Source organism: Stegostoma tigrinum, chromosome 20, assembly GCF_030684315.1.
Source record: "Stegostoma tigrinum isolate sSteTig4 chromosome 20, sSteTig4.hap1, whole genome shotgun sequence".
NCBI classification, from domain to species: domain Eukaryota; kingdom Metazoa; phylum Chordata; class Chondrichthyes; order Orectolobiformes; family Stegostomatidae; genus Stegostoma; species Stegostoma tigrinum.
Genome location: NC_081373.1, coordinates 21,204,849 through 21,232,399, shown reverse-complemented (window position 1 = coordinate 21,232,399; position 27,551 = coordinate 21,204,849). Strand labels below are relative to the sequence as shown.

The 27,551-nt window shown below is 41.1% G+C and overlaps 1 protein-coding gene across 2 annotated transcripts in view; it reads left to right on the top strand.

Moving 5' to 3' along the window:
- The window catches only part of atrnl1b (attractin-like 1b), a 959,007-nt gene extending 942,633 nt beyond the window's left edge, over positions 1-16,374 (top strand). For both annotated transcript variants that reach the window (XM_059653033.1, XM_059653032.1), the window contains one exon: positions 14,627-16,374. In XM_059653033.1, the coding sequence (XP_059509016.1) occupies positions 14,627-14,751 (125 nt within the window). In that variant the 3' untranslated portion in view covers positions 14,752-16,374. The remainder of the gene's footprint in view (positions 1-14,626) is intronic.
- Positions 16,375-27,551: the final 11,177 nt, after the last annotated feature.

The window sequence follows — 27,551 nt, the reverse complement described above, 5'->3', positions numbered from 1 at the left end:
ACAAAAGATAACTGACAATCCAGACAACTGAAGAGCTGATGAGAAAATAACCTCAACCCTTTAAGAGGATTCTTATAAACCTCTTCTACCCTAATTGTTTAAATTCCTTAACCTGTTCTCCCAAAGAAGATAATTGAGAAGTCCTGAAACTTCAATTAAATGTATAAATAAACAGTGCCCATTTTTTAATTTCTTAGTGTTTTAAAAATAAACAATGATCTTTTTAAAAAATAAGTCCATGAAAGTCTTGTGCTGTATAATCTCTTGATACTTCACATGGAGTTAAAATGAACACACACGCTATTCCTGCTTTTTAAATTCACTAACCACATGCAGTTTCAAAAGTAGGCATGATATGTCATCTGTTCCGTTTTAACCTGATGAATGCCACTTTTCCTAATTTAAATAGCTGCCCTTGTCAGCTAGAGTTGATCTGTTCTGATAATTAGAATAGTTGTTTGTTGTCATTTCCACAAAGATGGTATTATTTCATTATCAGTACTTGGTTGCTTTCCGCAATCTATAATTATTTTAGTAGGAGGGTCTTAAGTTCATACTCTGAAGCCCAAAAAGGTTAATAAATGATTATTTTTCTTTGATGTGGAGATAAGCTTTGATTAGGCTTTCATGAATGTCAGTGTTCTTTTTAATGAGAGTAAATTCTAAATTATATAATTAAATCTTTTCTTTACTTGTCATTTCTGAATGACTCTTCAGGTACCTCTCCATGGTGGTGGGTGGAGGTCATGAGTTGGCATTAACTTGCATGGAGCCAATAAGGGCTCATGAAGTTGGGAGATGTTGGTTATCATTAAGGGGACATGGGATCTATAATGAGCCAGGGGCTCCGCTGGGGGTGTGGACCTACTTAAGATCAGGAGTGGCTAAAAGGATGATGGAATGTGATGGTTAAGGACTAGCAGATATACAACTCATGGAAACAATTCTAAGAACCAATGGGAGCCTTTTAAACAGCCCACATCGGCATGTGGAAGTCTTGACTTCCTCCCAGTTCCGCTACTGTGCCTGCACCTCCCACTCTCACTCCACACAGACCAAACATTTTATCTGACAATCTGATTGGCCAGAGCAGATATGGCACGCTGGGACATTTCTTGACACCAACTACATGCTTCAGGAGCAGAAGTGCAGACCAGTGTTTCAGGCTGTGACCTGTCATCAGAACCACTTTTGGTTTAGGTTTGATTGTACTGAAAACCTTGTGAGCTTAATTTTGAATTTTGCTTGCAGAAAAGTGAGTAAAATTAACTTGGAAATTTTGAAAAACAAAATTACTATGGATGCTGTAAATCAGGAACAAAAACAGAGAATGCTGGAAAAGCTCAGCAGGTCTGGTAGCATCTGTGAAGAAAAAAAAATCAGAATTAACATTTTGGGTCTGTTGTTATGAGGAAGAGTCACTGGACTTCAAACATTAACTCTGATTTTTTCTTATGCTGCCAGACCTGCTGAGCTATTCCAACAACCTCTGTTTTTGTTGGAAATTTTGAAGCTAAAATAGAAATGAATTTCTTACAAAGATGTACTGTTGTCATAAAACATATAGACAACACTGTCAAAAGTGAATTATTAATTTTTAAAGTTATTAGATCTTTCAGAAATAAAGAAAATTGTGCTGTACTGCAGTGAGGTACTCTGGGATTGACCTCACTTTGTCTTTTGTAAAGACTGGCTGCTGAAATTGGTACAAGTTATAAAATTTGACATCTTGCATATGTCTTATGCTTGCATATGTACGGAAGTCCACTCGCACTGCTTAGCTTATTTAGGTGCATTATTTGTCAGAAACGTCATCACAGTGTACTCTACTCTGTGTATGTTAAAACTACAGATTTTCAGATTCCCTAGGTACTAAGTCATTTCCTTTTCAGAGTTTTACAGTTACTATTGATTGTACTTAACAATGAAGTACAGATCAGCATGCCACCTGACAAATGCAAACCTTATTAAGAGCATTTAACTGTAAGATATTTTAGCACATTCAGGACAATATTGACCTGTGACCAAAATTTCTACAGTAAATAAGAGTTTTTTTTTAATTCATTCATGGGATGTGGCCAGAATTTATTGTCAATCTCTATTTGCCCATGAGGAGATGGTAGGGAACTGCTTTAGAACAGAGAACATAGAACAATACAGCGCAGAAGAGGCCCTTCGGCCCTCAATGTTCCACCGACTTGTGAACTTAATCTAAGCCCCCCCCCCCCACACTATCCCATCATTATCCATATGCTTATCCAAGGACTGTTTAAATGCCCCTAATGTGGCTGAGTTAACTACATTGGCAGGCAGGGCGTTCCACGCCCTGACCACTCTCTGAGTAAGGAACCTGCCTCTGATATCTGCCTTAAATCTATCACCCCTCAATTTGTAGCTATGCCCCTTATACAAGCTTAAGTCATCATCCTCGGAAAAATTTAATAGAGACGTACAAGATGAGCAGAGGATTAGATAGTGTGGACAGTGAGTGTCCACCCTATCTAATCCTCTGATCATCTTGTATGTCTCTATTAAATCCTCTCTTAGCCTCCTTCTCTCCAATGAGAACAGATCCAAGTCCCTCAGCCTTTCTTCATAGGGCCTGCGCTCCAGACCAGGCAACATCCTGGTAAATCTCCTCTGAACCTTTTCCAATGCTTCCACATCCTTCCTGTAATGGGGCGACCAGAACTGCACGCAATATTCCAAATGAGGCCGCACTAGCATTTTGTACAGTTGCAGCATGACATCACGGCTCCGGAACTCAATCCCTCTACCAATGAAACCTAACACACTGTAAGCCTTTTTAACAACACTATCAACCTTGGTGGCAACTTTCAGCAATCTGTACATGGACACCAAGATCCCTCTGCACATCCACACTACCAAGAATCTTTCCATTGACTCGGTATTCTGCCTTCCTATTATTCCTCCCAAAGTGAATCACCTCACATTTATCCGTAGTAAACTCCAATTGACACCTTTCGGCCCAATTCTGCAGTTTATCCAAGTCTCCCTGCAACCCTGCAACATTCTTCCACACTGTCCACTCCACTGACTTTGGTGTCATCTGCAAACTTACTAACCCATCCACCTATGCCTGCATCCAAGTCATTTATAAAAATGACAAACAGCAGTGTCCCAAAACAGAACCTTGAGGCACACCACTAGTGACCTGACTCCAGGCTGAATATTTTCCATCAACCACCACTCATTGCCTTCTTACAGAAAGCCAGTTTCAAATCCAAACTGCTAAATCTCCCTCAATCCCGTGCCTCTGTATTTCCCCCAATAGCCTACCATGTGGAACCTTATCAAAGGCTTTACTAAAGTCCATGTACACCACATCAACTGGCCTTCCCTCATCCACATGCTTGGTCACGTTCTCAAAAAACTCAATGAGACACAACCTGCCCTTGATGAATCCATGCTGACTATCTCCAATCAAATTGTTGCTTGCGAGATGTTTATAAATCCTATCTCTTATAATCCTTTCCAAAACTTTTCTTCCAATAGACATAAGGCTCACAGGTCTATAATTACCTGGGTCATCCCTACTGCCCTTCTTGCAATCCTCCAGTCCTCTCGTACTAAACCTGTAGATAATGAGGACTCAAAGATCAAGGCCAAAGGCTCCGCCACCTCCTCCCTAGCTTCCTAGACAATCCTGGGAAAAATCCCATCTGGCCCAGGGGGTTTATCTACCTTCTCACCTTCTAGAATTGATAACACCACCTCCTTACTAACCTCAATCCTTTTAATTCTAGTAGCACGTAACTCAATCATCTCCTCTACAATATTCTGCTGTTCCTCAGTGAAAACAGATGAGAGATAATAATTTATCACCTCTCCAATCTCCACAGGGTCCACACACAATTTCCTACTTCTGTCTTTGACTGGCCCTATTCCTACCCTAATCATCCTCTTATTCGTCACATACCTATAGAAAGCTTTAGGGTTCTTCTTTATTCTACCTGCTAATGTCTGCTCATGTCCCCTCCTTGCTCTTTTTAACTCTCTCTTTAAATCCTTCCTAACTAATCTGTAACTCTCCATTGCCTCATCTGAACCATCTCGTCTCATTGTCACATAAGCCTCCCTCTTCCGCTTAACAAGAGATACAATTTCTTTAGTAAACCACGGTTCCCTTACCTTATCGCTTCCTCCCTGCCTGACAGGGACATACCTATCAAGGACACGCAATATCTGTTCCTTAAACTAGCTCCACATTTCGATTGTCCCCATTCCCTGCATTTTGCTGACCCATTCTATGCCTCCTAAGTCTTGCCTAATCACATTATAATTGCCCTTCCCCCATCTAAAACTCTTTCCCTGTGGCATGTTCCTATCCCTTTCCATTGCTGAAGTAAACGTAACCGAATTATGGTCACTCTCTCCTAAGTGCTCACCTACAAGTAAATCAAACACCTGGCCTGGTTCATTACCAAGTACCAGATCCAGTGTGGCCTCCCCTCTTGTCGGCCCTTCGACATACTGAGTCGGAAACCCTCCTGCACACATTGGACAAAAACTGATCCATCCGATATACTTGAGCCTTGACAGTCCATTTGGTGTGGGTCAACAACAATTTTGTTAGAGAATGAATTTCAGGATGGTGATCCAATAACAATTGTTAGGAAGGTAAATGTTTTGCAGGGTACCTTTTCAATGATAGTAGTCATGGGTTTCGAAGGTGCAGTCTAAGAAACCTTGGTGAATTGCTACTGCGCATGTTAGAGATGGCACACTCTGCTGCCACTGAATTTTGCTGGTGAAGGGCATCAACTTGTGGATATGGGACCAGTCGAGCAGCTGCTCTGCCCTATACTGGTGACAAGTTCTTTGAATGTTATTGGAGCTGCTCTCATCCAGCCAAATGGGGAGTATTCCATCACACTCCCTGACTTGTGCCTTTTTGACGATACACAGGCTGGGGAGAGTCAGGAGGTGAAGTACTTGCGCAGTATTCCTGGCTTCTGACCTGTTCTTGTTGCTATCGTATTTGTATGGCTAATACATTTCAGTTGTTGGGCAATGGTAACTCCCCCAGGGTGTTGATAATGGAGGATTCATGATGGTGGCGCAATTGAACATCAGGACTGAAAGTTAAATTCTATCTTGTTGAAGAGGATCATTGCCTGTCACTAGTGTAGTGCCAATGATAACCGCGACTAGTCATTTCTGAGTCTGGGTATTATGCAGGACTCGAAATTTAGATTTGAATGATGTAGATTTATTAAAGCTCCTTGATAGAATATTTCTTCAAATGTGGCCTTAATGTCAAGGGCTGGCATTCTCACCTCACCTCTTTTTGAACTAAGGCCTTGAGGCCTGAAGCAATGCTCCCTCTAGCACTGTTGGTTACACCTTCCATTACTTTACTGTTGCAGTGTAGCAATAATAAATGGTTATTGCTCAGTCAGTTATTTCCTGATATTGTGCCCATAAAGGGAGGATAAGAGAACAACCTGCATTTATACAGCGTCTCTAGCTTAACATCCCAGGTCACTTAACAGCAAGTTAAAGAGCAAGTTTTAAGGAGTGATGTAAAGAATTGAAGAAAGATGGATAACCAGAGAGCTTTAGGGAGGTACTTTGACATACAGGTATGCTTTGACAAGTAATGGTACAGCCACCAAGACTTAATTAAACCCATGGGTACTTAGAATTTAGAGGCAGTCAGATACTGTGGAAAGAGGAAGTAGTGGAGTGATACAATGATTTTTTAAAAAATGATGAGAACCTTGGAATTGAGAAATTGTTTAAACAGAAACAAGTGTAGGTCAGTGAGTATAGTGTGATGAGTGAATATGGTGGCTCAGTGGTTAGCTTTGCTGCCTGAGAGCACCAGAGAACTGGGTTCAGTTCCACCCTCAGGTGAATGTCTGTGTGGAGTTTGCATATTCTCCTTATGTCTACATGGGTGCTCCAGTTTCTTTCTGCTGTCCAAAGATGTGCGTGTTAGGTGGATTGGCCATGCTAAATTGCTCAAAGAGTGTCCATGGATATGCAGGCTAGCTGGGTCAGCCATGGGAAAATCAAAGTTACAGGGATAGGATGAGAGGGTGACGTTGGTCTGGGTGGGATGTTGTTTTTAGAATCACTGTGGACTTGATGGGCCAAATCGTCTGTTCCAACACTGTCAGGATTCAGTGATTCTGCAATGGGATGTTCCAGGACACAGGCAGCAGAATGTTTTACAGCAGCACATTTACTGAAGTTTGAATGTAGGAGTTCACCAGGGTTGTTTGACTTGCCATGATGAGAGCTGACGAAAGATGGATTGGGTTTTGACAGCTGATGGTCTGAGGCTGAGGGAGAGTCAGAAAATGTTACAAAGATAGAAATCCGTGAACTTAATGATGACAGATACATGGCTGGAAGCCCATCCCAGGGTCACATATGATGCCAAGATTGTGAACAATCAGGTTCACCCTCAGAGATCTTTGCCAGGAAGACAGATACAGTCATAAGGAGCTGAGGTTGTGGCAAAAACTGACGAAAATGGTTTCAGTCTTCCCAATATAGAGCTGGAGAAAATTACTGCTGATTGGAGACTAGACTTTGAACAAGCAGTATAATAATTTGGAGACAATTAAGACAGCAAGAGGGGAATGGTGGTGAGATGGAATCAGTTACCATCAGCATTCATGTGGAAACTGACATTGTCTTTTCCAGTGGTATTAAAGAGATTCAGATGTATATTATGAATCAAGAAAAACTACTGCATTGGCCCTTGGGGAACGTCAGAGATAACATTATTGCAGCAGGAAAAGAAGCCGCGTGGGGGATTCTCTGTCAATTATAACGTGGAGAATGGTGGAGAGTAGAATACCATAAAGCCGGACCATGGTGGAGTGGTGTTTAATCTGGCCAGGTACAATCTGCTGACCCTCTAAAGAAAAGTAGTGAGGGTAGAACCATGTCAAAAAATTACTTCAGTTGAGAACTAGAGGGATAGTTTGGTTTATGTTGGACACAATGAATCAGATGTATTTGTAACTTCAGTAAGATCTATTTGAGAACCTGATGGGAAAATTTCAAACATGGCGTTCTGGGAAAGATGGGCACTGCAACTACACTGAGGGCTTTGAGGAGAAGTAGGGATGGGAGATCAGATAGTAGCTTGTAACAACAAAACAATCAGATTTTGCTTGCTTGAGATGGGGTGATGAGGGAGATTTAAAGGGGAGAGGAACAGAGCATTACGATATAAGCTAACACGAGAGCCATGAAAGTAAGTTGGAAGGAGAGCAATTAGTGGGAATTAGACCTAGAGAGCACATTGACAAGCTGAAAATTCAGATGGAGCAGAAGGGGCATTAGAAGGGAAATTAGGGATGGATACCTAGGACTAGGGTAGGTGTGAGTTTTGGAGGACATTAAATTGAATGGGAAAAATGTCCTAAAGGGAAGAAAACAGCAGATTGTGTGGGCTGGTTTCCATCCTTTAATTACACTGCATCAAAAAAAATGTTGATGGTGCTTTTTTTTATTATTAACATCATCATTCAATTCTAATGAGTTATTTGCACCCTCTGTTTGAGCATCCTCCCATAACCTAGATCTGACTTGAAAGTTACGCAATGTTGTAGAGCAATAGAGTCATGCAGCATAGAAACAGACCTTTTGTCCCACCGCGTCTCTGCTGACCAACGAACAACAAAGTATACTAATCCCATTTACCTGCACTTGGTCCATACGCTCCTGTGCCCTGGCATTTTAGGTGCTTGTCTAGATGCTTCTTAAATGTTGTGACAGTACCTGCTTCCTACCTGCCTCCAATACTATCTCTTTCAGCATGTTCTACATTCCCACCAAATTCTGGGGGAGAGAAGGGAGAAATATTTCCTCAGTTCCCTTCTAAACCACTTACTCTTCACATTAAATTTATGCCCCTGGCCTTGGATGAATCTACCACAGAGTAAGGATTGTAATGATCTACCTTTTCTATGCCTCTCATGATTTGGTATACCTCAATTACATCGCCACCGCAGCCTCCTCTGCTCCAGAGAAAACAAGCCGAGCCTATCCAGTCTCTCATCCTGACTGAGACTTTCCATCCCTGGCAACACCTTGGTGAAGCGCCTCTGCATCATCTCCAGCACAATCATTTCCATCTGATAGTTGGGAGAGGATGGATGTGACCAGAGCTGCACAGTTTTCCATCTGTGGCCTAACCGATGTTAAACTGTAACAAGACCTCCTTACTCCCCGTCTAATGAAGGCAAGCTTCCAGTATGCTGATCTTTGCATTACTAGAAGTGCTTTACTCATTATTTACACAATTGACTGCAATTCTGTTTCAATTATCCTTTTAGTTGAACTAATCGCAGCCTTCATTTTCTTTAATTGTTCCTTTTATTTGAATCTGTGTACTTGCTTATCAGATGTTTGCGTTTTGGAAAAATGTCAGATTACAGTTGGGATTTCACAAGTAACAGTAACCCCGCACAGCATCAAGTAAGGTTGGAGTGAGTCTGCCTCCACAAACCCTGGTATCAATAATCCTGTTCTATGTGATTCAAGTTCTTGGCCATTAGTACAGACACAGTGGACATGGCCACTGTTCACCATTTACATCACTTCTGAAATCTGACCTCAATATCATTATATACAATTATGTCACTTCAATCAAATAAATTTAAACTAGCATAAGCAAAAAAAAAGTGTTAAATGTGCACTTATAGCATTTATTGTTTGCACGATTTTAACATGTGTAAATTGACGTCATGTTTGTCGATATAGTGACAGTGACTAGCTGTCAAAAGACTTTATATTGGCTAGGAAATGCTTTCTGAAATGCTGAGGATGCAAAAGCCACCATATAGATACAAAAGATAAAATACTGCAGATACTGGAGAACTGAAGTATAACAGAAAATGTAAAAAATACTCATGAGGTCAGGCAAGATCACATAAATGCATGCCTTTCTTACAACTACCATTACTGTATTGTGCCTTATCTCGATTTATGACTGCAACACAATGGGTTTTGGAATTTATAACTCTGTGGACAACAATATCATCTTTCGATTGATTCAGTAGCTGCACATAATATGTTGCAGAAACAAAAACCCTTGGCACCGTTGTAAGCCGGTCTGAAAGGAGTGCATTATTTTGACCTATTTCTATGGGACAAATCTGGAGCCTTGAGCTCTTTCCCTCTCATTTTTAAATGCCATTCATGTGAGGAGAAGACATTTTAAAAATAAAAGTTTCAAGCTTGGCTCACCAGACTTATACCTTTGACCTTGACTTGTAACAGTTGTACTTTTCTATGGTAACAAATAAAAAAAATCAACTGATGCCTGAAGTGATTACATTTTTTTTCCATCTCACAAGTGTTAAAGCCCACCATGAGAAAAATACAGTTCTAAGTACCTACAGTAAATATTGCATTCACAGAAATACGTTGAGTACAGTAGTTATCTAAAGTTTGATTTATCAGAGTTATTTGAGACATAGTTTACTGGAAGCCTAATTTGAAACTTGAGTTGAAAAAATAGCCAAATACAGATGTCACATGTTAGAAAGATTTGATTCCTGCTTTGATTTGTAACTGGTGAAAACTAGTTAGAATAAAGAGAGTCTATAATTTGTGGTTCACACAATTTGACCAGCATTTATTGAAGATTTTTACATATTACAACTAGATTAGCTTCAAATGATGAGAAAATCCTGAAGTTCTCTTGAGAAATAAAGGCTGAAGGGTAACCCAATTGTGTTATGTAAACTACCAGTTAAGATTACTATCGATTCCACATGCTCATGAGAGTAGAAATAACAGGATATACCAGATGAATACATGGGTGGAGAAACACTGTAGGAAGGAGGGATTCAGATTCCTGGGATATTTGGACCAAATCTGGGGAAGGTGGGGCTGAAACAAGGAGCTTAGGTTGTTTCTGGGCTGGACTGGGGCCACTGTCCTCTGGGAGAGGGGAATGGGTGGTGGTACAGTGTGGTGTGTGGAGAGTTGCTTGTGCTGTCAGAGAGGGTTTAATCTAGAATGAAAGGAGGATAGGAACCTAATCTGGAAATCATAGAAAGGGGAAAAAGTGGGAGCCTCAAAAAACAAGGATGGGAAAAAAATGGACTGTAGTGCACAATAAAGATAGGATAACTAATGAGGTTAAAAAGACAAGTTTATTGTCAAAGACTTAGTGTCCTAATGTATGAACACTTGCAATGCAGTAAATTTATTAGCAGCGCAAGTAGATATATCAGTTACAGTATAGTTGCAATTATGGAGACATGGCTGCAGAGTGTCGAAGAATGGGACGAGAACATCCAAGGATATTCTTTATTTAGGAAGGACAACAAATATAAAGGAGATGAAGTAGCATTGTTAGTAACAGAGACATCAGTGCAGCAGAGAAGAAGGATATTGGCTCAGGAAACTTTGAAATAGGATCTGTATGGTGGAGAGATGGAACACTAAAGGATGGAAAACATAGTTGGAGATTGTCTGTTGGCCCCCAAATGGTGGTGGTGATTTAAGGGAAGAAATTAAACAAGAAATCAGAGATACATGCAATAATAGTATAGCTGCATTTTTGGGTGACTGAATTGTATATATAGCTTGGACAATCCACAGTAACAATGAAGTTGTGGAGTGGGATTTTCTGGAATGTGTATATGATTTTTTTAGACTAATATTTTAATGAACCAACCAGAGAGTATACTTTTCTAAATTGAATATTGTGCATTGCAAAAGGATTGATGAACAGTCCTGTGGGGTCCCTTGGGAAGAGTGTCAATAATATGATGGAATTTTTCCATTATGATGGAAAGTGAAATAGTTGAATCCAAAGCTAGGGTCCTGAATGAAAATAAAATAAACCATGAGAGTAACTTACTGAAAGGGTTGATGGTGGGCAGGCAATGGCTAATATTTAAAGAAAGTATACATGAATGATAACAATGAGTAATTCCTGCCTGGCACAAAAATGAAATAGAAAATGTGCCTCAACTATGGTTTACAAAAGAAACTAGGGATCGTATTAGATCCAACAAGACGTAAAATTGCCAGAAGAAACAGCAAGACTAAGCATTGGGAACATTTTAGAATTCAGGCAATGAGGACCAGAAGTTTAATCAAGAGGGGAAAATAGAGTGTGAGAGCAAAACTGGACTGAGCATAAACCCTGACTGTAAAGTCTTTTATAAATGTGTGAAGAGAAGAAGGTTAATAAAGACAATTGGTCAGAAGCTAGGAAATTATAATGGGGAACAAAGAATGGCAGAAAAATTTAGTTCTGTCTCCACAAAAGAGAACACAAATAACCCTCAAAAATGTTAGGGAACCAAGGCTATGGTGAGAGGTAGGACTTCAAGGAAATCAGTGTTAGTAAGATAATAATGCTACGAATGTTAAAAGGGCTAAAGGCTAACAAATCACCAATCATTATTTCCTGCTGATCTATATCCTAGAGCAGTAAAGGAAGTGGCCCTGAAAATAATGGATGAATTGGATGGTCATCTTCCAAAATTCTATTGATGCTTGAGCAGCTGCTATAGATTGGAGGGTGTCAAATGTAACCCTATTATTTAAAAAAGGAGGGAGAAAACATCTGTAAGAGTAGAGAAAATGCCAGTGTCTGTTGTAAAGACATAACAGAACCTTTCAAAAGCATTAGTGAGGATTAGACAAAGCCATCATGGATTTATGAAAGGCAAATCATGCTTAATAAAGCTACTGGAGTTCTTTCAGGATGTAACTAGTAGAATAAATAAGGAAGAACCAGTAGACATGTATTTGGATTATCAGGAGGCTTTCAATAAAGTCGTACATAAGACCCTAGTGGGGAAAATTAAAGCACACCAGGTTGGGGGTAATATACTGGAATGAATTGAAAACTCATTAAAAAATGAGTGGGACTAGTGGACCATCACAAAGCTCAGTGCTTAGGCCTCAGCTATTCATGATATATATAAATGAACCAGAGAAGGCAACCAGAAGCAACATTTCAAAATGATTCAGACTAGTTTAGTGGGAAGACAGAGTACGACATGGCTAAATGTGAATTTGTTAACTGCAGTGTAAAAGAACAGAGATGAAGCGTATTACTTAAGTGGTCATATATTGGAAAATATGGATTTATAAAAAGATCTAGTCTATTTGTACACCGTTCAGTGAAAATAGGCAGGCAGGTGCCACAAGCAATAAGGAAGCCAAGTGATATATTGGCCTTCATAGCAAGAGGAATTGAATTCAGAGGTAGGGATGTCTTATTGCAGTTATACAGGGCCTTTTAGAGACCACCTGGAGTATTACTTCAGTTGTATCTCCCTACCTAAAAAATGATATACTTGTCATTGAGGGAGTGCAGTGGAAGTTAACCAGGCAGATCTGAAAATGGCAGGACTGGCCTATGAGGAGAGATTGGTTCGACTGGGACTATATTCAGTGTGTTGAGAAGAGAGAGGATCTGATTGAAACATATAAAAGTCTGGACAGACTTGATGCAGGGCGAATGTTTTCTTTTGTTCAAGAGTCTAAAACAAGGGTTTATAATCTCAGGAAATAGGGAAGCCTATTTGGTTTGGACAGAGTGTTAGGAAAAGTGTTTTCACTCAAACGGAAGTTAACCTGCTAAATTCTGTGGAAGGCTGTGGAGACCATGTGACTGAATATATTCAAGAGAAAGATAGATACATTTTTAGATATTAAGGCAACAAGACGTGTGGGGAGAAAGCAAGAATGTAGTGTTGAGATAGTGGATCAAACTTGATCATGAATGGCAGAGAAGGCTGGAAGACTGAATAACCTGTTCCTGCTTTTAGCTTCTATGCTTCGAGTGCCTAATTATAATTTAAAGCAGGTAGCTTTGCATGTATTTTGTGATTGTTTTGCTGAAAGTTTTATGAACCTATTTAATATTAAAAAGTATTTGTATTGAACACATTGATTTGCATATTAGTATTAGGGCAAAAACTAAGGTAATCAGAGCTACTTCATATAATTTGACAAGGCCCAGTGGGACTGATCGGCATAGCTGAATGATGTATAAGTTCAGCATATTACCACTTCGTGTTTATACATGAAAGCCAGCATTCACCCTACGTGAGAGGAGAAAAACTGCAATGAAAATGTTGAGAGGATTGGTCAGTGGGATGGGTGGGGTGGATAGGTGGCAGAGATGATGGACAGGTTGTGTCAGGTCAAGGAGCTTGGATGAGAGAGAGGGTTGGGTAGATTTTAAAACTAGTGAATTTTTTTGTATCCTTTCATATTAGACAGGGGTTTATCTGCACATCCGTCAACTTGGTCTACTGTATCTACTGCTCCTGATATGGCCACCTTTACATCGGTGAGACCAAATGTAGGCTCGCGTTTCGTAGAGCATCTGCGGCCTATCTGCAACAGACGACAACACCTTCTGGTTGTCAACCATTTTAACTCCCCCTCCCACTCCCTGGGTGACATGTCCATTCTGGGCTTCATCCAATGTCACAATGACACCACCCACCAACTGGAGGAGCAACACCTCAAATTCTACCTTGGGAGCCAAAAGCCCAATGGCTTAAACATGGAATTCACCAGTTTTAAAATCTCCTCACCCCGGCCTCATCCCAAGTCCCAACCTCCCTCTTATCCCCATTTCCTCGACCTGACACAACCTGTCCATCTTCTCTCCCACCCATCCCACTGACCAATCCCCTCTACTATTTATCTGCACTCACCTATCACCATCTCACCTGCCTTCCCTGGCCCCACTGCTTCTCTCAGTCTTTATTTCAGAGCTCCCTCTCCCTTCCCACAACTGAAGAAGGGTCCTGACCCGAAACATCAATTTTCCAGCTCCTGTGATGCTGCTTGACCTGCCGTGTTTCTTCAGCTCCATAGTGTGTTGACTCCTCCTCCATCATCTGCAGTTCTTGCTGTCTCTGAATGGAAATATTGTTTGCTTTCATCCATGATGTCTGCTTTATTATCTAATTTGCTTTTCTTTTAAAAAATAAATTTTCAGTAACATGTTAAGCAGCATTGCATGTAGAAAGTTATTCATGCTACTAATTTGAGTGAAATATTTTCTTACCCACATGACATTTCCTCACATAACCAATCTCAGCCAACCATTCACTTCTGGATTTAAAATATAGGTGTACTTAAATACTTCGCAGCGTTCTAAGTGAGTTTATAAAATGAAGTGCTTTCAGATCGATATGAAATTCAAACCCTGAAAGAAAGTGGACATTTGTAATGAACATTTGAGGCACTGTATTTATACAGAAGGTTTCAAGTTACTCTTCATTTAAATTTTATTTGACTAGTGCTTCTGTGAATCATCGTGACATATTCTATGAAATTCCTTTAGACCTCAGGTTTCGAGTAATGAATTGTTCTTCACTTAATTGTATTGCTTTGATAACTAGGAACAGTACCAGACTGAAGAACACAATAAATGAATTTCATAAGATGATTTATATGACATTTTGAAAAATGATCTTCTGTAGTGACCTGATTTAATGGAAATCAAACAGCATTGCTGTGCCAGATACACTTTTTTGAAGTTGGAGTGGGTAGTCTTTTCACCGTGGTGTTGTGCAGAAAAACAACCAGCATGTCATAAAGGCTAATGGAGCTCCAAGTAAATCATATCTCATTTTTGTTTCTGCAGGTCTTGCCATAGCCAGTGCACTTATAGATATTTCTCAACAAAAACCAAATGAGTGCAAGGAGAAGACCACAGCAGTTAGGAACAGAAAACAGCTCCCTCCAACACATCAAGGCACTTGTGTATAAAATTGTACAAAAACTGCACTTGTTTATCTTTAATCTTTTTTTTCTTTTGATATGGCTTTATTTATAAAGCCACTCAATAGCCTGAGATTTGACGGGGCAACAGCATAAGAATATTAAAACAAAGACCCTGTCATCTCCACATACAAACTGAGAGATGGGTCCTTTACCAGTCAATGGGGGGGTTAGACTTGTCTTCCATGCTGTCATTTTGATATATTAGATTTTCACATCATTAGTCATATTTTTGAATACGATCATGGAAATAAAATTTGAAATGCTCAATGACCACAGAATTTTTTTTTTCATTTTCAGAACATGTTGATGGCAATTAATTGTGTATGAATAACTATCAGTCTTTTTTAAGATTGTCAAAGTATTAGTGCAAATTGGTTAACAGAAGAATGAATGTGTTTGATATATGTGGTACTGCAATTTTGGTAAATGTGAAGAGGGAGGAAAGAAATGTGTAAATGTGGATATATTTGTAACTATCTCTGAAGTCTCCAGTTATTATTATTCTACAGTGGACATATGGAATAATACCACTGTGGACGGTTTGATTCATGGTTGCTTGCATGTTACAATGGTGCTGGAGCAATAATTAGAAATCAATAGTATGCTAATTATTTGACAAAAATATACAAGTGTTGCAATTTATGATATTCCTGGATTTTGCGTTTACCTTTCAGTCTTAGTAGGGAATGCAGAAAATACTTCACTGCTGTGTTGTTGAATCACAGTATAGGAGAGCATTTATAAAAATGTTATTTATTGCAGACATCTAAGGGGAAAAACGCACTTAATTACATTTTTTAATCATAGTATATTCATTTTGGTGTTAGTTTACTGGGACAACTATATATTACAGAAAGAAAGAACACACAGCTTGGAAAGCAGATTGTGCTGTTCTGTTAGTGGTCAGTATGTAGATAACTTTAATAAACACTTAATTGAAATGATAGATATGTTATGGTGAGGGACACAGGGTAGAAGATTAAGATGAATTCATGTTTTTATTTGGTTACTGGCTGGGTTTATGTGGCTGACTTTGTCACATAAAAGTTTAGCCAAACAATAAATTTGAAAGAGCATTCTGCTTTTTCTAAGTGAAATTTGATGTAATTTTTAAAAATATACATCAAGCTAGCATGGGACACTTGGTTCAGTAATGTATCTAATTCCAGTTTTCATATTTGAAGGAAATCTTCTAGTAGACTTATAGTAGGCAATGATCTCAGACATTTCCCCACTGTATACAGAAGCTGTTCTTTATATGTAACATTTGTGTTGAATTGCACTGATCTATGGGATTTTAGTTCTATATTGGAAACACATTTTAATTAATTGTGTATGAAGGATTGAAGGAAGCCCCATTTTGTTGCCTCATATTTCAGATAAAGGTTCTGTGATTACCATTTTTTACTAATTTGTTCCATTCCATTTGTGTCATGACAGGTAATTCATAAAACTGTAAAGTCACATCTGTAAATACACATCTGACAGGGGCAGTCAGGTGATTGCACAGAGAAGTATTTTACACTGAAATGTTTAGATTTGTATCATTAAAGAACAGCTCACTTAAATTCTGTGTTTACCTGGAACTATGTAAAGCAGTTTTGAAGCTTCAACACAATAAAAAGAACTGAAAGTACTTTTCCTTCAATTTCTTTCCTGTATGTTGGAAAACTTCTTCACTTGTAATGTTGCTTAGGCTTTCTGATATTGCATTCGTGATAGCCCCAGGGGTACTAAAAGAAATAAAACTGAATGTCTGCATGAAATGACAAAGTAGCAATTGCTGGAGAATATGTATCAATGCTTTGTTATTCTTTGAGGTTAGATTTAATCGTAATTCTTGTGTTTTGCGTTGTCATTGAATTCATCTTACACTTCTAATGGGAAAGTTCACAGCAGAAAATTGTACGTTCCACCATTTTGCAACAAAAATGAATTCAAGCAACCTAATACACAATTTCTAGTTTGTTTCCAAGATACAGTGTAAGAAGAGGAGCAGCACAACAGGAACTAAGTGACAATGGCCATAACCAATATTTGTTACACAGATTACAAACCATTTAACAAGATATCCTGAGTGAGAGTGGGAAAAGGGCATCATTTAAGTTTTGAATCACTGGTTAAAGACCACTGAATAGTCGTCTCAAAAGATAAGGGTATACCTGAATCCTCTTCTTCAAAAGCTGCTAATAGAGTAGAAAGTATGAATTCAATATTCATGTTTGTACCAGATAAATACTTTTTCTCACCATTGACTTCTCTTGTAATCTCCTTGTTGTTTAAAGACAAATTGTAGCGTTTTTTTAACAAATCCATCAATATTTAGTTTCTGTGAGGAATAAATAAGGTTACCACATCCTTTAAAAGCCCCTGCTTGTTCACACATTCCAAAATTTGTGGTAAAGGTTTTTATGTCACTAGGCAGAATCTTCTGTTAGCAGTAAAAGACTCACTCAGCCTCTTCTAAGGAAAGCCCACCAGAATATAAGCCTCCATTTCCTACCTACTAACCTCATCCCGCCTCCTTGACCTGTCCGTCCTCCCCGGACTGACCTATCTCCTCCCCACCTATACACTCTTCCCCACCTATCTTCTCCTCTATCCATCTTCGGTCCGCCTCTCCCTCTCTCCCTATCTATTTCAGAACCCTCTCCCCATCCCCCTCTCTGATGAAGGGTCTAGGCCTAAAACGTCAGCTTTTGTGCTCCTGAGATGCTGCTTGGCCTGCTGTGTTCATCCAGCTTCCCACTTTGTTATCTTGGATTCTCCAGCATCTGCAGTTCCCATTATTTCTGAATATAAGCCAATCATGCAGTTTCCAGGACACCAGAGGGCCTTCCTCTGGAATTAGGATCCCCAGAGGCAGAATGTCATTATGGAATTTTGGGAACACTAACTAAAGAAGAGCATCTCTGAATAGCAGTCTCAACACAGTAAACCACTGGCCAATCAGACTCTAGTCCCTGCATTTGGACCCATTGCAGGGGAGGCCAAGCCTGCTGCTGGAAAAGCAACCCTGGAGCCCCAGGAGCAAAGTAAGTGATGACTGGGGAAGGAGGTTTCATGAGAAGGGGGTGCACAGTGGTCTGAACCAAGGGGAGTTGATGGTTTAGTGGTATTATCACTGGACTATTATTATAGGGACCCAGCTAATTATGATTTGAATGATGGAATTGAATGTAATATATCTAAATTTACAAATGATTCTAGGCTGGGTGGCAGTGTGCACTGTGAGGAGGATGCTAAGAGGCTGCAGGGTGACTTAGACAAACTGACTGTGTGGACACATACTTGGCAAATGCAATTAATGTCAATAAATGTGAGGTTATCCACTTTGGTGGCAAAAACAGGAAGACAGATTATTATCTGAATGGTGTCAGAGATAATGGGAACTGCAGGTGCTGGAGAATCCAAGATAACAAAGTGTGAGCTGGATGAACACAGCAGGCCAAGCAGCATCTCAGGAGCACAAAAGCTGACGTTTCGGGCCTAGACCTCTTCGTAGTTTTGGAAAAGGTGAGGTGCAATAAGACCTGGGTGTCATGGTGGAATAGTTGCTGAAGGTTGGCATGTGGGAGCAGCAGGCAGCAAGGAAAACTAATGGTATGCTTGCCTTCATAGAAAAAGGATTTGAGTATCGTAGTAAGGATGCCTTGGTGAGGTGAGATTTTGAGTACTGTGTGCAGTTTTGGTCTCCTAGTCTGAGAAAGGACATTCTTGCTATTGAGGGAGTCCAGCGAAGGTGCACCAGGCTGATTTCCAGGATGGCAGGACTGACATCTGACGAAAGACTGGATTGAGTGTGCTTGTACTCGCAGAATTTAGAAGAATGAAGGGGGATCTCATAGAAATATATTAAATCCTAAAAGCACTGTACAGGCTAGATGCAGGAAAAGGTCCCGATGTTGGGGAAGTCCAGAACTAGGGATCATAATCTAAAATTAAAGGGTAAGCCATTCAGGGCTGAGATGAGAAAGAATTTCTTCACTCAGGGAGTTGTGAATCTGTGGAATTCTCTCCCACTGGAAACTGTTGGCACCAGTTCATGAGATATTTTCAAGAGAGAGCTGGACATGGCACCTACAGCTTAAGAGATCAAGGGTTTTAGGGAGAAGGTGGGAATGGGAAACTGAAATTGCACGATCATGCATGATTATATTGAATGATAGTACAGGTTTGAATGGTCAAATACCTATTCTTGCACTTGTTTTTTATGTTTCTAATGTTCTGTGGCTCAGGTTCGTATCCCACCATGGCAGATTGTGGAATTTGAACTCAATAAAGAATCTGGAATGAATGATGATGACCATGAAAACCATTGCCAATTGTCCGAAAAAGACCATCTGGTTTACTTGTGTCCTTTAGGGATGGAAATCTGCCACCCTTACCTGGTCTGGTCTACCTGTGACTTCAGACCCACAGCAATATGAAGCCCACATTCAATGAATTGATAAAATAGAGGGGAAGGGTATGGCTTTCGGTAAGGAACCTCCCTGCTTGATGTCCAAGAACTCAATCATGCAATGAATTCTTTTCAATGAAGCCAGGCCCTTACCCCCCAGCTGATAAGCAGCCTCTGCTCTTTTTGTTTAAATAAAGTCCACCTGCAGCTGGATTATTCCCAGCAAAAGCAGGAAGAGTCATTAAAGAGATTCTTCATTGGTCATTTAAGGGTCTCACTTGGTTGTGTGATGGAAAGGTTGACCATGAACCTTACTGCCGAGAACATAATCCTGGTGCTGGTATGATGGTTTGTGTATATGACTGCTCTGTCTAATTAATTGCCTTTCTCACCTCCAACATTGATCGAACAGAGAGCTCAAGATTCATCCCATTGTCTATCATTGAATGGGCAATTGAAAGAGCTTTTGTTACGTTATTTTAATGGGATTAGGTCTACTGTGAGCATTTTCCTGACCTACTTCTATTGCAGATCTCCCATCTCTGGTGTTCCTTTTGCGTCTTCTCACATCTGTCTCCAAGCTCACCTACTTTGTGACATTCTCAGGCCCAGATTCTATTCCTTGGATATTCTTTTCACCTTCCAGCCCTGCGCTTTGACTTCCTGCATGTATCACACCGTTTATAATTTGGTCCACCATGCTCATTCAGCTCTGCCCTAGGCTGTTGCTAGCTACTATTTGACAGCACTGATCTGCCTGTTGTCTCTCCAACCTCTTGGGGTTGGCAGCTAACTTGGTAAGTTACTGGACTAGTAATTGAGAGGCCCAGACTAAGATTCTAGAGGTAGCATGTAAAATCCCACCATGGCAGTTGCAGATTTTAAATTCAGTTAATTAATTAAATCTGGAATTAAGAAGCTGGTATCAGTAATGATAACGATGAAGCTACCCTACATAAAAACCTATCTGTTTTGCTAATGCCTTTTAGAGAAGGAAACCTGTTGCTCTTACCTGGTCTGGCATGTATATGACTTTATCCAGCCTCTCAGCATAGTTGTTGACCCTTACCTGACTTCTGAAATGGCCTAGAATGTTGTTCAGGTGTTAAAAAACGCTGTTCACCACCATTTCCTCAACATCAGTTAGGGATGGACAATAAATGAATATTTACATACTGAGAATAACTTAGTTCCAATATTCAAGATAACAAAGTGTGGGGCTGGATGAACACAGCAGGCAAGCAGCATCTTAGGAACACAAAAGCTGACATTTTGGGCCTAGAACCTTCATCAGAGATCTCTCTGATGAAGGGTCTAGGCCCGAAGCTTCAGCTTTTGTGCTCCTAAGATGCTGCTTGTCCTGCTGTGTTCATCCAGCCCCACACTTTGTTATCTTGGATTCTCCAGCATCTGCAGTTCCCATTATCTTTGTTCCAATATTCTGTGATTTTCTAGGACTAGTCTTCCCCTTTTGTTAGTAAGGCAGTATTTTGGGAGGTCTAGAAGAACATTATCCCTAATATGGAAATAGTAACATTCAGGAGTACATCAATGCCCAACATTTTCAGAGAGTTAACCATTCATTTTTGTGAATTGTGCTGACTTGAAAATTTGCCTCCAAGTGTCTTCAATTTTTTTTAAATTAAAATCTTCCTCCTTGAATCATTTTGTTTGATACTACACTCTGAATTGTTTTAACAATACCTCCGCTCCAAATTTGTTCCCTTTGCATTTTGTTTGTGTGTTTCTTTCTGCCTTTGAACTATTTATTACAATTCTTGTATGGTACTATAATACTTTTACTGCAACCCATTAGCAATATAGAGCTTTCAGAAATGAGGTGCAGGTTTATTTACAAAGGCAGCATATCAGAACCAGAGATGTTCCAGAAGGCAACATGTTGGCTGGAGATGGGACGTATCAGACTATGAGCCCCAACTAAGATCAGGTAAGACTTGAAAATGCTTTTATATTGCAAGGTGATAAGGAAAATGCAATCACAGGTACTAGAGTTTTCTTCAGATTTTGATGTCATAGTCTTTTAAAGGCTCTCCATCTTTTATAATTAAGCTTTCTTTACTTGTTCCCAGCCTCAACGATCCCAGTCTCTTTATACATACTTACTTACATTGCTTTTAATACCACTTTCTCTTAGGTTTCACTACTTGCCATTTTGCAACAGACCCATTTTGTTATTTATTTTTATCCCCCAAAACAAAGCTGCATCTCAAATCTCTATTATCCATACTGTTAACTTAATCAGATTTGTACTCTATCTTGAAAAAAGCTCTACTTAACTCAAAGTTCCCTGCTTTCTTTTGGGGGATGGTATCTGGAATATTTTCTACTTACAGCCCTCTTCTATAAACCTAAGCCTACCTGAAAGAAGTTATTATGTCATTTATTATGCAGCAAAGAATTACTCTGTTAAAAGATTAAATTACTTCAAAATAGAAAATCTTGTGTTTCACAATTGTGAGCAATACTGCGAGAGATCCCATTATTATAATAAACAGCATAGTTAAGCTATATTTATTAACCTTCCACGCTCTGCAATGGGAATGTGCACTCACAGGGAACAGAGAGACAAATACGGGTGGACACTGGAAGCAACAAGCAAAATACCGATCTGCTTCTATTTGGGGTGGAAATAAAATAACTTGTGTGGATATGAGAGTAGATATTTTTAAAAAACGGCAAGAATAAGTTTCAAAAATTATATCATCGAGGCAATGCTATCATAACCAGACAAGCCTCAGGCTGAGGTGAAACCTCTAAAGTGCTAAGAACTAGAAGCGGCGGCACGGTGGCTCAGTGATTAGCACTGCAGCCTCACAGCACCAGGGACCCGGGTTCAATTCCAACCTGAGGCGACTGTCTGTGTGGAGTTTGCACATTCTCCCTGTGTCTGTGTGGGTTTCCTCCGGGTGCTCCGGTTTCCTCCCACAGTCCAAAGATGTGCAGGCTAGGTGGATTGGCCATGCTAAATTGCCTGTAGTGTTGAGTGGTGTGTGGGTTATAGGGGGATGGGTCTGGGTGGGATGCTTCAAGGGGCGGTGTGGACTTGTTGGGCCGAAGGGCCTGTTTCCACACTGTAGGGAATCTAATCGAAACTAGATGAAAGGTCCAGTTATGAGTTACAGCTACTCATACTGATAAAACTTGCTTCCTGGTGCTCTTTGAGGAATATCTGAAAATGAAGCTTTTGCCTCACCTATAAGAAGTTACTATGAATCACAGAGTTTGTCACCTGGCTGGAAGATTCCAACTGTACCATGGCAAAGTCTTATTGAGTTGGAAAATGGAGAAAGCTGCAGTTTTCATCTTGTATTCCTTGAAATGTGCCGTTTAAGTTACAGCAGGAGGACAAAACTCGGTTTTATTTTGGAGAGGTATATGTAGTAGCAATATGTAATTTATAACTTATGCAATTTTTAAATGTAATTATGATATTCTTTTGCTTCACAAGGCATTTTCAGAGAATTAATGAAGAAAATATTCAATGAAATTTTGATAATGCACTATTTTTGCTCTAAAGGAAACAGCTGGTAATTTTAATATAAAATAATGCTACAGTGAACACATATGTTAATCCTTGCCAAAAATCATGGAATACAAAGGTGTAATTTTTATCACTATGACTGTTACTGTAGTGGCTAAGTCTAATTACTGGTGTCAATTTCAAGATTGTACTTATGTCACTGGGGGAAACAGAAGAGAATCTTTAGAATAGAATAGCTTTTAGAATTGCCTTTACTGTCACATGTACTAGATACAGATACTTCTAAGTGTAGTTACGGAGTGAAAAAAAGATGTTGTCATAGAGTAAAAAAAATATAAATTAGTGTGGGAACGATTGAAGAAACCCAGAATAATAATAAGTGACAACTTCGAGTATAGAAAAGGTTGAGAGTAGGGAGGGCTGAAAAAATGTTTCAGGGACGCAAGATGGCACCGGCAGGCAAGAAGTTGGTTTGAAGTGTGTCTACTTCAACGCCAGGAGCATCCGGAATAAGGTGGGTGAACTTGCAGCATGGATTGGTACCTGGGTCTTTGATGTTGTGGCCATTTCGGAGACATGGATAGAACAGGGACAGAAATGGTTGTTGCAGGTTCCGGGATTTAGATGTTTCAGTAAGAACAGAGAAGATGGTAAAAGACGGGGAGGTGTGGCACTGTTGGTCAAGGACAGTATTACAGTTGCAGAAAGGATGTTTGGGGACTCATCAACTGAGGTAGTATGGGCTGAGGTTAGAAACAGGAAAGGAGAGGTCACCCTGTTGGGAGTATTCTATAGGCCTCCGAATAGTTCCAGATATGCAGAGGAAAGGATAGAAAAGATGATTCTCGATAGGAGTGAGAGAGACAGGGTAGTTGTCATGTGGAACTTCAACTTTCCAAATATTGACTGGGAACACTATAGTTCGAGTACTATAGATGGGTCAGTTTTTGTCCAGTGTGTGCAGGAGGGCTTCCTGACACAGTATGTAGACAGGCCAACAAGGGGCGAAGCCACATTAGATTTGGTACTGGGTAATGAGCCTGGCCAGGTGTTAGATTTGGAAGTAGGTGAGCACTTTGGTGATAGTGATCACAATTCTGTTATGTTTACTTTAGTGATGGAAAGGGATAGGTGTATACCACGGGGCTAGAGTTATAGCTAGTGGAAAGGCAATTACGATGAGATTAGGCAAGATTTAGGGAGCATAGGATGGGGAAGGAAACTGCAGGGGATGGGCACATTAGAAATGTGGAGTCTATTCAAGGAAAAGCTCCTGTGTGTCGCAGATAAGTATGTACCTGTCAGGCAGGGAGGAAGCTGTAGAGCGCGGGAGCCGTGGTTTACGAAGGAGGTGGAACCTCTGGTCAAGAGGAAGAAGAAAGCATATGTTAGGATTAGATGTGAAGGCTCAGTTAGGGCACATGAGGGCTACGAGGTAGCCAGGAAAGACCTAAAGAGAGAGCTCAGAAGAGCCAGGAGGAGACATGAGAAGTTGTTGGCGGATAGGATCAGGGTAACCCCTAAAGCTCTCTACAGGTATTTAAGGAATAAAAGAATGACAAAAGTAAGATTAGGGCCAATCAAGGATAGTAGTGGGAAGTTGTGTGTGGAGTCAGAAGAGATAGGGGAAGCACTAAATGAATATTTTTCGACAGTATTCACTCTAGAAAATGACAATGTTGTCAAGGAGAATACTGAGATACAGGCTACTAGACTAGGTGGGATTGAGCTTCACAAGGAAGAGGTATTAGAAATCCTACAGAGTGTGAAGATAGATAAGTGCCCTGGGCTGGATGGGATTTATCCTAGGATCCTCTGGGAAGCCAGGGAGGAGATTGCCGAGCTTTTGGCATTGATCTTCAACTCGTCATTGTCTACAGGAATAGTGCCAGACAACTGGAGGATAGCAAATGTGGTTCCCGTGTTCAAGAAGAGGAGTAGAGACAACCCTGGTAATTATAGACCAGTGAGCCTTACCTCAGTTGTTGGTAAAGTGGTGGAAAAGGTTATAAGAGATAGGATTTATAATCATCTAGAAAAGAATAAATTGAATAGGGATAGTCAGCATGGTTTTGTGAAGGGTAGGTCGTGCCTCACAAACCTTATTGAGTTCTTTGAGAAGGTGACCAAACAGGTAGATGAGAGTAAACTGTTTGATGTGGTGTATATGGATTTGAGCAAGGCGTTAGACAAGGTTCCCCACAATAGGCTATTGTACAAAATGCGGAGGAATGGGATTGTGGGAGATATAGCAGTTTGGATCGGAAATTGGCTTGCTGAAAAAAGACAGAGGGTGGTAGTTGATGGGAAATGTTCATCCTGGAGACTAGTGGTGTACCGCAAGGGTCAGTGTTGGGTCCGCTGCTGTTTGTCATTTTTATAAATGACCTGGATGAGGGCGTAGAAGGATGGGCTAGTAAATTTGCAGATGACACTAAGGTCAGTGGAGTTGTGGATAGTGACGAAGGATGCTGTAGGTTGCAGAGAGACATAGATAAGCTGCAGAGCTGGGCTGAGAGGTGGCAAATGGAGTTTAATGCAGACAAGTGTGAGGTGATGCACTTTGGCAGGAGTAACCGGAAGGCAAAGTACAGGGCTAATGGTAAGATTCTTAGTAGTGTAGATGAGCAGAGAGATCTCGGTGTCCATGTACACAGATCCTTGAAAGTTGCCACCCAGGTTGACAGGGCTGTTAAGAAGGCATACAGTGTTTTAGCTTTTATTAATAGAGGGATCGAGTTCCAGAACCAAGAGGTTATGGTGAGGCTGTACAAAACTCTGGTGCAGCCGCACTTGGAGTATTGCGTACAGTTCTGGTCACAGCATTATAAGAAGGATGTGGAAGTTTTGGAAAGGGTGGAGAGATTTACTAGGATGTTGCCTGGTATGGAGAGAAGGTCTTACGAGGAAAGGCTGAGGGACTTGAGGCTGTTTTTGTTAGAGAGAAGAAGGTTGAGAGGTAACTTAATTGAAACATATAAAATAATCAGAGGGTTAGATAGGGTGGATAGGGACAGCCTTTTTCCTAGGATGGTGATGGCGAGCACGAGGGGGCATAGCTTTAAATTGAAGAGTGAAAGATATAGGACAGATGTCAGAGGTAGTTTCTTTACACAGAGAGTAGTAAGGGAATGGAACGCTTTGCCTGCAACAGTAGTAGATTCGCTAACTTTAAGTACATTTCAGGCTTTATTAGACAAGCATATGGACGTACATGGTTACGTGGAACAGTCCCTCTTCCGCACCTACACAGGCCCCAAACCCCACCTCTTCCCACGTTACATTGATGACTGTATCGGCGCCGCCTCTTGCTCTGCAGAGGAACTCGAACAGTTCATCCACTTCACCAACACCTTCCATCCCAACCTTCAGTTCACCTGGGCCATCTCCAGCACATCCCTCACCTTCCTGAACCTCTCAGTCTCTATCTCAGGCAACCAGCTTGTAACTGATGTCCATTTCAAGCCCACCGACTCCCACAGCTACCTAGAATACACCTCCTCCCAACCACCCTCCTGCAAAAATTCCATCCCCTATTCCCAATTCCTCCACCTCCGCCGCATCTGCTCCCAAGATGAGGCATTCCACTCCCGCACATCCCAGATGTCCAAGTTCTTCAAGGACCGCAACTTTCCCCCCACAGTGGTCGAGAACGCCTTGACCGCGTCTCCCGCATTTCCCGCCATACATCCCTCACACCCCGCCCCCGCCACAACCGCCCAAAGAGGATCCCCCTCGCTCTCACACACCACCCCACCAACCTCCGGGTACAACGCATCATCCTCCGACACTTCCGCCATCTACAATCCAACCCCACCACCCAAGACATTTTTCCATCCCCACCCCTGTCTGCTTTCCGGAGAGACCACTCTCTCCGTGACTCCCTTGTTCACTCCACACTGCCCTCCAACCCCACCACACCTGGCACCTTCCCCTGCAACCGCAGGAAATGCTACACTTGCCCCCACACCTCCTCCCTCACCCCCATCCCAGGCCCCAAGATGACTTTCCATATTAAGCAGAGGTTCACCTGCACATCTGCCAACGTGGTATACTGTATCCATTGTACCCGGTGTGGCTTCCTCTACATTGGAGAAACCAAGCGGATGCTTGGGGACTGCTTTGCAGAACACCTCCGCTTGGTTCGCAATAAACAACTGCACCTCCTAGTCGTGAACCATTTCCACTCCCTCTCCCATTCTTTAGATGACATGTCCATAATGGGCCTCCTGCAGTGCCACAATGATGGCACCCGAAGGTTGCAGGAACAGCAACTCATAGTCCGCTTGGGAACCCTGCAGCCTAATGGTATCAATGTGGACTTCACCAGCTTCAAAATCTCCCCTTCCTCCACTGCATCCCAAAACCAGCCCAGTTCGTCCCCTCCCCCCACTGCATCAGACAGCCAGCCGGGCTCTTCCCCTCCACCCACTGCATCCCAAAACCAGTCCAACCTGTCTCTGCCTCCCTAACCTGTTCTTCCTCTCACCCATCCCTTCCTCCCACCCCAAGCCACACCTCCATCTCCTACCTACTAACCTCATCCCACCTCCTTGAACTGTCCGTCTTCCCTGAACACTACTATCGCCTCCCTACCTCCCCACCTATACTCTCCTCTCCACCTATCTTCTTTACTCTCCATCTTCAGTCCACCTCCCCCTCTCTCCCTATTTATTCCAGAACCCTCACCCCATCCCCCTCTCTGATGAAGGGCCCATGCCCGAAACGTCAGCTTTTGTGCTCCTGAGATGCTGCTGGGCCTGCTGTGTTCATCCAGCCTCACATTTTATTGTCAGGAAAATGCTGATTGGTTTGCAAGTGGACTCTGATTGATAAAGCCATTACAATGGAGAATGCACTCATTCATGCTGATTGACAGTA